The sequence below is a fragment of the Pyxicephalus adspersus genome, chromosome 11 (genome assembly GCF_032062135.1).
Source record: "Pyxicephalus adspersus chromosome 11, UCB_Pads_2.0, whole genome shotgun sequence".
Taxonomy (NCBI): domain Eukaryota; kingdom Metazoa; phylum Chordata; class Amphibia; order Anura; family Pyxicephalidae; genus Pyxicephalus; species Pyxicephalus adspersus.
Window position 1 is genome coordinate 29,930,557 of NC_092868.1, and position 10,816 is coordinate 29,941,372.

The 10,816-nt window shown below is 36.5% G+C and overlaps 1 protein-coding gene across 4 annotated transcripts in view; it reads right to left on the reverse strand.

The window, feature by feature from the left end:
• Positions 1-2,405: 2,405 nt before the first annotated feature.
• ARHGEF12 (Rho guanine nucleotide exchange factor 12) overlaps positions 2,406-10,816 on the reverse strand; it is an 89,735-nt gene continuing 81,324 nt past the window's right edge. For 2 of the 4 annotated variants that reach the window (XM_072427143.1, XM_072427139.1), the window contains 6 exons: positions 10,541-10,714; positions 9,944-10,315; positions 9,613-9,860; positions 8,012-8,081; positions 6,717-6,820; positions 2,406-4,188 (listed from right to left, as the gene is read on the reverse strand). In XM_072427143.1, coding sequence (XP_072283244.1) covers positions 6,735-6,820; positions 8,012-8,081; positions 9,613-9,860; positions 9,944-10,315; positions 10,541-10,714 — 950 coding nt within the window. In that variant the 3' untranslated portion in view covers positions 2,406-4,188; positions 6,717-6,734. Of the gene's footprint in view, positions 4,189-6,716; positions 6,821-6,844; positions 6,915-8,011; positions 8,082-9,612; positions 9,861-9,943; positions 10,316-10,540; positions 10,715-10,816 lie in introns of those variants that run through there. The other 2 variants (XM_072427141.1, XM_072427140.1) reach the window with 2 other exon arrangements.

The window sequence follows — 10,816 nt, forward strand, 5'->3', positions numbered from 1 at the left end:
GCATAGCCATCCTTCTATCTTCCCAGAAAACCTTGGTGCAGTCAGTGATGAGCAAGGTCAACAATATCACCAAGATTTGAAGGTCATGGAAGGACGGTATCAGGGTAGATGGGATGTACATATGATGGCCGACTATTGTTGGTGCATCCAGCAGGATTGTCCTAACACTAAACACTGCAGGAAAAGCTATAAGTGTAAATTTTACCTTAACAGCTTACCTGAATAGTTTCAATGTTTTACTGTAAAAAAAAAATAATCAGAGTAACAATAAATCCTTTGTATGAACAAAAGAAAGACATTATGGTTGACAAAAATGTGGGGTACCCTGTATCGTAAAAACTGGATGTGATAGCAAAAAACTGGGATCATTTCTGGATTCACCACCCAAAAATTTGTAAAAAACAAGTGTAAGATCTAACTCAAAAGTGTAAAGAGACTACTAAGGGGTATGAGTACCAGGGTACATGAGTAACCCTTTTCCATTCCTAAAAAGGGGTAAATTTACATAACAAAGTCCATTATTCAAATAAAAAAAATTAACATACGCTTACCAACTTTTGAAAGTAAACTTTGTCCCCAGAAGTAATCCTGTGACAAGCAGATTGCTATAAAAACTTTGAAAACCTCTATTTCAACCAAAGTTCGTAATTTAAGTCGGTCTGCACTCAGATTGGAATTTTTTTTTAAATTATCCAGCGCAAAAATAGAAAAGGACAGATTGCTTCAATAGACTTAATAGCACACTTTACTTTTCACTCATATCCTTTTGGCTGCAAAAACAGGGAACACAGCAAGAACAGAACTGTATGTTCTAGTTAAAATAAAAAAAACAAAAACATTAAAACAATCTTCGGATGACCTGTACCATACTGCACATTGTTTCTCGCGTTTGGAAAGAAAGAAAAAGATTAAACGTATAGAAGAAAAAAAAAAAAAAAAAAAAAAAACACGGTTCATATACATATTATCCCTTCAGACCAACTAACGGTAAATTGAAATTGGCTACTTTGGTTTAAAGTAAGCCTTTTGTACTTATGTAAAGCTGAATTACTGGGAGATTACCAAGTACACCCTAACATACATATATAATTTTTTTTACTTGTGTTTCTGCACAAACAGGTAGGTGACCTGACTTTTCTCTGGTATACAATACAGCAGTGATTTTCAACCACTGTGATGCGGCACACTAGTTTGTCTTGAGAGATCTTTAGGTGCACCGTGGGAAATTATCCAATTTCAGTTAATTGGTCTGCAAATTTATATTTATTTACAGCAAATAATTTGTCTTCATTTGTCTATACCAGCAATGTAAAGTGATAGGCAGAACAAAGAAATACTCTTCCACTAGATGGTAGCGTGTAGCTAATTACCTGTCAATGCAACATTTTTGTTTAGTGATGTTCCGTGGGAGAAAGGATGGGAAACACTGCAATACAGCACTGGTCACTTCCCACAGCCAATGAATGACTAGAGAGTGCAGCAGTTGCATTAAGTTAATGAAATAATCTCTTTCGTCCTGCTAACACACGCATGTGGCACACCTGAACGGCTTGTATTGCTGCCTCATTCTCTCCTGGGCCCAAATTTACTGCAGTGGCAGTTTTAAAAAAAAAAAAAAGCCAGAGTTATTATACTTACCTCTCCAGTGGAGAGTATTTGAGTACTGCACTGTCTTCAAGAGCTAAGCCAGCTGAATAAAGGCTTTCAACATCCAGGAAAATCGAGTGCCTTGTACCTCCACTGCAGTTGGATCCACCAGTCCCAATATCACTACATGACACATCAACAGGGCACGTATCAAAAAAAATAGACTGCTCAAAGCTCAGTTGTGGTTACCCATGTACATCATGTAGGTGTTTTACAATCTTTATAAAATGGAAAACGTTAATTTTAATCAGGCTATACTTATCAGTGAAATGAAAGAATCAGTAGGACGCAATACCCGTTTATAAAATGAGCATATGTAGCTGCCTCCATGTTCATTATTAATTGCAAACTATACATAAAAATGTGGCTTTTATCATTGGCTGTAAAGATTTACTTCACTAGGCTCATTTCAAATACTTTAAAAAATATTGAAGATTCCCTTTATTAGACATCTTGCACTTTCAGTAATTCATTTTGCGTGGCACATATAACAACCAATACATTTTTTTATATTCCTCTTAAAAATAATTTTTTGCTGCCTTGTTTCCAACGTTAAACACCTATTTAAATGAATATATATGTTTATGTGTGTGTTGTTTTTAATATATGCCTTTGTATAGAATTGCATGTAATTTATATAAACGGTATATTCAGTAATACAAAACGATCTAATTTAAACATTTCCTTCCCAAGGTGCAGACCTCATTGCCAGATACATACATAAAAATAAAAGAGCCATTAAAAAGCTGTAGTCATGATTCTGTAAGCATGTTTAATATCAGGATATTACCATACGTCCCATACTCCCATCCCACATGCTCAATGTGAGATGTCCAAAAAAATATTCCAATCCAGAATCATAAAACTTTAGGAGCTATAATTCATAAAATAACTAAGTCATAGACATACATTTGGATAATTATATAGTTTACACACCCATCCACAATCATTAAAAACACAGAGTATGAATGTTAATATGGCCTTACTTGAAAAAAATACTCCCAAATCTTGTCTTAAACCAATGTTAAGAGCACATTACTCTTGTACAATAGGAATATATTTGGAAGAATTTTCTTTTTTTTTCTTTTTAAATACAAATACATACAGAAAAGGATGCAGAAAACTCCCTTTAATGGGAACACAGCCTAAAATGAGCTGTGATTAACCTGTCCTAAAAGTGCAAAGGCGCATCCCTAGACTGCTTCCTGATCCAGCAATGTCAATGAGGGAAGAACAGAGAACTCTACAGTTAGCATAAAAAGGCAATGGTATGTGGACAAAAGCATGACCATTGCTATACAACTGGCTGGTAATGAAGGGGCAAAGCTCTTCCTGCCCAGAAATAAAAATACACAAATTATATATATATATATATATATATATATATATATATATATATATTTCATATATTCATTCATATATGTATGAAGCTTTGTTCATTTGCGCTGGTGATATGAATGGACTCAAATGCAAAACAGCGAAGTGACTGCAGGCTCGCATTAACTGTCTGAACATAATGCATGTTCATGCTGGCACCAGAGTTTAACGATTGTCTACATAGAACACAGTCCACACATGGTATACTGTATGGTTGGTCGGTGATCTATGAAAGGAAGTCTTGTTAAGAGCAGCAAAAAATCCGTCAGTAATTGGCACAGAATACTGATTAGTAGTGAAGACCAGCACAGAGCACCCTCCATTAGCGAGGAGATGCAAGCTTCCCAATCTCCAACACTTTGGTCATGCAGGAAGTTTAAGGAGAGCTTTCAGAGGAACAGTCTGGCAGTCTCAGTAAGGTGGCAGTACAGCTGGAAAACACAGCAAGCTGAGGTTCTGAAGCTCTGGTCCTTACATGCAAGGAAATAGGAAAAGAGGGGAGAAAGGAGCTTGTGTACATATAAAGATCTCAGCACTGTCAGTGCAAATACAGAGACAGACACACAGGTAACATTATTACTGGCCCTAAATATTATTTGTTTTACTGGTGTCTGCCTCAAGTGTGCATTGCTAGCTCAGTAGTGTTTTTGGCAACCTGCATTAATGTTTTTGGAGAACAAGAATCCAAATACCATATGGTGCATAACTATCATTTATTTATGGCCTATTTCCTCACGTAGATGATTGGCCATTTTTCAGGTTCATAAATAACCTGCAATTTTCATTCTTCACATCCTACCTACAAATTTGGCAGAAATAGCTTGAGAAGAGGATGCTTTAATCTCACTTCTGTCTTTGTAGTTAATAACGCTCTCAGCAAGTAATCCAAATTTGCTTACATAAAGATATCACATTCCTTTTTCCTGCTGTGTTTTATAGGCCAAATAATGTGTACCCTGTACCTACATGTGTATGTTTAGCATGTATGATATTCATGAGATGGGGAGGCCTGGCTGGCTTTATTTGCAGGGTGTGCCCAAGGTATAAGTATTTGTGAGATGGTTAGTGGGCTGCGGGCAGATCCCTCCATTCAGCTGGAATCTCATGGACCAGAGCTCAAGTGACTTCAGGTTCAACCTTTGTCTGTAGGGAGCATTGTCATTTCTGTGAAGAGAAGTAAAAAAAAATAATCATACATTAAGTAAGATATCTTCTATTCCAATACTTAAAAATGTATCAAAATATATGTGCTTAGTTTGTGTTAATAATAACCAACATCTCATTATACGGATTTAGTGACAAGGCTTAGCATCCGGGAGAGTTTCAGACTTTAAGTATTGTGTGCTGAGACCTTGTTAAATAATGTGACAAAAATGGGAAAGTTCACGAGAAGGATTATACTCTACCTCTTTGCTGCTGTCCTCTTCGTTAGTTTGCATTAGCTGTTGTCTAATGAAAATCACCCATTATCAGAATTCTGTAAGTGAAGTAGCAGTTACACTTACAGACCTAGTTTCCAGATAACTTTGCAATCATATTGCAAAAAAACTATCCCTCACTCAGATAAGACCTTGCACAAAGCACCTAGGGAACAAAGTCATATGATAGATCATCAAGCTAGTCATTTTTTTTCTTATACTAATTAAAATTCACGGAATGCGCATTCCTTACTGAGCTGAAAATTGTTGCATTACGTAAATCTAAAATTTGAAATGCTCTAATTATATGAGACGTGTCGCTAGAATCACAAGACATGAAAAGGTCTGCTGTGATTTTCACCTTAACAAGACACCGTCACTCTTTTCATTTAGGGAAAAATGACAGAAGTCTCAATTAACAAAGCTTTAACACACGAATAAGGGTATTTATATTTAGTCATGTGACTGATATTTTACCATCTGCATTAGTATGAACTGAAAAGAAAAAACAACACTACATTTTTTTTTCATATTTAGGATCCATATGCTAGTGTGTTATCCTTGTGAGAAAGGAACTAGATCTATTTTCAACTTTTCCAGTGACCCTTCGGAACTATCACTAACACTTCCGGGTGCATTATTACACAGTACAGTAGAACCTCAGTTATCCGGCACGAACAGGGAATGACTGATTCCAGATAAGTGTAGTTTCCGGATAACTGAGGTTTCCTTTTTTTACCCATTCAGCACTAGACTCAAATGGGGAGACTTGCCCCATTCACCTTTAGTGCTGAAAAGCTGTGAAAAAGGGAAACTTTGATGACACTTGAGCCGTCATCAGGGTTTTCCTTTCCTCAAACAATCACAGAGCGGAGCAAGCAGAGGGAATTTTGCCAATTGCTCCGCTTTCTTGATTGCCCTAGAACCCCGGTTATCCTGGACTCAGATCTCTGAGTTTTCTGGTTATCTGAGTTCTGGATAACCGGGGTTCTACTGTATTTATATAGCGCCAACATATTACACAGTGCTTAATGTGGATGGAGAAACAGCATTGAGAAGAAAAAGTTATTGAAGATGCTCTTGCAGCTGCAGGTACTTACCCAGTATATTCAGATTTTTGTATGAGTCACCCCCTTTGTAAATCTAAATGTATCCTACAACTAAAAGGGAAATTTTCCTCCCACAGACAGATGTGGTCAGTGCATCCCTAATAACTCTCCAAAATGCTTCATAATAAATTTATATTATTTTTATTAAACAACTGACCAGCAGGAATTCTAAAGAATTTTTTGCATATCTGTTTAGTTGAAAAAGGAATTGAAGAACTTCTATCTCTGTTCAGAATTAAACCTCTATCAGGTAGCCAGGTGTAGGTCACATGTCACATTCTCTGTCATGGGCAATAAGTTATATGTTCTATCTGCCATTGCATGTCACTGGTAGTCAATATTGTATTATAGTATGTACTGGTATTCAGTTATATGCCATAGCTTGTATTCTCTGGAAGTCAGTTATATACCATACTCCATTCTGTACCAATTAGTTGCCCACTGCAGATTAACTGCTTTTTCTTGTGCATTGATTTGCATGTTTAATAAATCAATTTTATCCTGAATTCTTTGCCTGCTTAGGATGAATAAAAGCAAGCGCCGTTCCAAGTTTTAAGCATTACTGATCAATAATTGTGTTGTCTCTCCTCCTCAAACTTACTTCTTGTCATTCGGGAGATTTAAAGAAACTGCTTTAAGTTTGGCTATTGTACTGCAACAGGTCCCAATATAAGATTAAGTTATGTGGGAATAGGCAAATGTCTTCTTTCTCATTTATTTTAGGTAGACACTGCCATATACGTAACTTAACTACCCTCCCAGGACCCATCTACTACACTGGCATCCAAGCCTAGCCCCGATAGGAAAAGCTTTAACACTATGAGAATATTGAATAGAGTTTAGATGACCTAAATAGAAAGGTTGTTTTATATGTCTCAGGACTTATTAAACAATATAGCAGGTGCTGGATAATGGGCTGATCAGGCATCAGCGCATTCATATGGGTGGATAATCATTAGAAGCAAGTAGGAAGCAAGTAGAAGGCAAGTAGATGCAAATGGAGCAGGCAGAAGTTAGGTAAACCCGTTTCTTTCCCAGGCATACAGCAGAAATTGTTTTTTTGAGTGTAACAAAATGGCAAAACAAATCCTACAAAAGTGCATAGTGTTACTGATACCAAGTGTTCCAGTTTTATTTTTTTGGACAGACATTCTATTCCCCCCACCTTTAGATTCAGCTTCCTTTAGCAGTGTAATAAGTTATTTGTTCTGCAGTGAAATCCTGTAGCACTGTTGTCAGTCTGTAGGATAGGGCAGTCTGGAGAGGTAGCTGTATAAAAAAGCATCAAATAATATAAACCTACCTCCAGCTAACATTTCCTAACAAGCTAAAACAGTTTTTCCCATAAATATTTGAAGAGTAGCTATATTAAAAAAAAAAATAGTTAATAAAAAGAAAAAAATCACTACAAGTATGAACTGCATACAGTTACTGAAATACATTTGTTTTATAGTTATCCCATTAGTGGAAACATATTAAATTGTAAGTTCCATTTGACAGGTGCTTCCCATGTCTAGTTAGCATTCATTATGTATGCAGGCTTCTCATCTGCAGCCCCTTTTTTATTTTGTGCACTGTTTAATATGTTAGAACTTTAAAAAAAACATGATAATAAAAATATTGAAACAAACAACTGACAGGGTAAGGTAATGGTGAAGCATATAGTGGGACATGAATCCTTTGAAAGGCCGAAGAGAAAAGATAAAGAGAGAAAGATTCCTCTGGAGGAAATTAGAATACTTTGTCTTAGAATGAATGTAAATATTTGACAGATACTAAAAAGCATAACATAAAAATATTAAAACAGAAAAGATCAGGGCTCATCTCTACTTTCTTAGTTACAGTTCTGGATGAATTTTTGTTCTCTGTACATGCCATCATTTTTATTTATTCCACTTATCCACTCAACATTCATAAAAAAAAATCACTATTGCAGCCTACGTGCCTGCTAAAGGAATGGATACGCAAGTAAGAGTTATATAGGGTCAAAACTGGAGTGCAACATTAACAACTAATGTACACACTTTTGCGCAAAGCACACACCACCAACACTATATTCAAATAAGTACATTGCTTTGCTGCAGATTTCCTATCTATTCACATAAAGCACATTAACATTCTGCATTGATCACTGTGCAACTGTCAATCCACAACTGCACTCACTGAAGTAAAAGCTTCTTTCAACTAAAACCTCATATTGCTGGAATAGGAAATGACCCCTAGTTTGTTTCTTTGCCTCTAATGTATTTATCTATTTATTTGTATACAAACAAAAAAACAAACCATACCATTTTAGGATGCAGCATTAATGAATACAGAGTTCAAACTTTTTTTCATTAATAAGCTGACACAAAAATGTTTTTGATCCTCCAATGTTATGAAAGTTTTATGAAAAATACAGTTTGCCCCTGATAAAGAAGAAAAAAAACAAAGGTGCTGTTCACTACTATCATATCATACCTGGATCTTCCTCCAGAAGGCCCGATGCAGCCAGTTTGTTTCGGAGTGCATGATAATAATTTTCAAGTCCCTGGAACAGATAACACAGAACAATGTAAATAGATCAGGTTTAGAAATAAAAGATCCTAGCACTTCAATAAATTCTGTACTTTGGCCAAAAGCCTATAAATATGTTGTCCCGAAACCTTCATAGGAGCAGAAAGCAGACGTGTAAGGAATGAGATAAGGAAATGTAAAAACAACAGTACTGAGAAAAAAAAAAAAAGGTGGTTAAGACATTCAAAATCACGCAGCTGCACATTCTGAATACCATTAGGGGGTCTATTTATTAAGCAGCGAATCTAACATTCACTTATACATTCTCTGGAGGAGAATCTTCCAAGGTGCTTGTATTTTAATGTCAGAGATTCATTCTCCACTAGGGAATGTTTTTGTGAATGTCAGATTTAATGCTTTATAAATGTATGTGCTAAAACCACATTAGAACAAATTCCCATACATTGTTTATTCGCCAAAATATAATTTCTATACAAAAAAATAAATAAATAATTGCCACTTATATACTACACTATTATTTAAATGAAATCCTCTGCTTCCGCACATGCAAGTCTGTAAATTTGGCCATGTTTGTCATCCAGCAGCAAACATCTTCAATACTATTGATTACTTTTATTGTGACCTAACCACTGTCTAACCTTATAAGAAGGAATCAAAAAACCTCTGCTGGAATCAATGAATGCAAAACTAAGGAAACTGTATCCAAGGTGAAATGTCCCAAACAAAATGGAAGTGAAGAAATATAACTTTTAATACAGCCTTTAAAGCTACCCTAACTTAGCATTCACTGACTTGTATACATCCTCGGGTACATTTCCTAGCAGACCTAAATATGGGTCTTAGGACTACCTTCAAGAGAGAACTTTTTTCTTTTTTTGAACGAGTGGGGGTGGTGGTCATGGTGAATCCAAAATATTTCAGTTAAGCTCAGAACAAAGATAAGGAGAAATCTTCTATGGGCACAACCATCTAATGTGGAAATTTTGCGCACTTTAAAAATTCTCTATAGGGATCTGGTTACTAAACTTGAGAAAAGGGTGAATGGTTTAATTTCCCTAACCTGGTAGTAATAGGGGTACTTGATGAAAGAGAGAGGGGAAGACTAGTGCTGCCTTACTTTATGGTCTCATATCACGCTTAAAAAAAGAAAATTGTTACCTAAATCATGAATTCCGAGGAAAAATGATCTTTAAGAGGTATAGATGTAATCATAATGTGATATACTGTATAGTGTTTGATATTACTTAATGTAAGGGCCGTAACACTTGCATAAACAATAAAGAGAAATGCAATTTTTAATGTAAAGTAATTTATCCTTAAAGTTCACAACAAGACTTTAAAGTCAGTTAGTTTCCAAAAGCTTAGAAACGCACTATGAACATTTATTTTAGAGGGGTGGCAGTCTTACAATAAAAGGGGAAGAAAGTTGTGATTTGTGCCCTGTATTGTTTAAGAATCAATCTCAAGTACTAGTACAGTGCAAGCTGTGAGTCGCCTCAATTCTGTTCACCCCCAATATGCTATAATTAAGTTTCAGTGCTCACCTTGAGCTGATGCAAGTCAGTCTCAATTTTTGTAATATAATGTAACATCTGTTTGAACGTCTCAGAAGGTGGGCTAGGCTCAACAAGCCCAGTGACGGGTGCACGTAGCCTTTCCACCACTGGGGAGGAGCTGCTGTTCGCCTGCTGGTCAGAAAATGTGCACTCGGTAGAAGTCAAAGGACACATGTAATCTTCATCAGTGGAACTTTCCTGTATGCTGTCATAGCCATCCAGAATCAAGTACTTCCCTACATTAAGAACATAAAGTAAGAGGTCATATCCACACCAAACAGTAATGCCCATTTTCCCCCAATATAAGCAGGACTGTCACCTGATATCCGATATTGCATCTCGTCCAAGCCTTTCTCTTTACTGAATTCTTTAGAATGTTCCTCGCCGTGAAGTTCCTGAGCGTCAAAGAACTGTTCTACGCTGTCTTCCAAAGAATCATCAGTCATCTCTGAGCCTAGCCTACCATGATCAAAGAATCTGTTTTCAGATTTCTGTTTTAGGGAGGATTGTCTATTAGAGAAGCTCTCTCTACTTTTCTTTCTCTGGTGGTTAAGGCCCACAGACCTCGGCTGACGGTCACCGTCTGCAGTATGCTCCTGGGAACTTCGACTGCAGAAACGCTGGAAGTTTTCAGATTCCTCTTTCTGAAGAAGCTTAACTTGTTGCAACAGTAACTGTTTAAGTAATTCCACTAAAAAATAAGGAAAGAATAATGGTAAACTAAAAATCAAAATTGGGGATGGTACATTGTTCCACATCAAGTCTAACTCCAACCAAAACTGCAATCAAAATGAAACCTAGGATAGCATTACATTACTAGTACACGTTAACTAGACAAAGATAAAGCCCAATTTGTATTGTCATTCCTTGAGCAAGTGTTTATTTCTGTGCAATGAAAAAGGTGCTAGTTTCTTACAGTTTCTAAGTGCATCCAGGGCCCAAGTGTGCTCCAGAGGTGTACTGGTATGGCTAGAAGCCAATGTGGAACATGGAAGGTGAAAGTTTCCTTGTTGAGGCTTCAACAGGCCATCACTACTCGCATGGGGAACAGACATTGGTAAAGGTGCGCTGTCAGTTTCTGGGTCCTTATCTGTGAAACAGATACAAGAATAATCACATTTTGGAGGAGAATGCAAGCAAAATAAAACCTTTGACACACAAAAGAGGTATTTTGTGGTACAGGAGGGAGGTG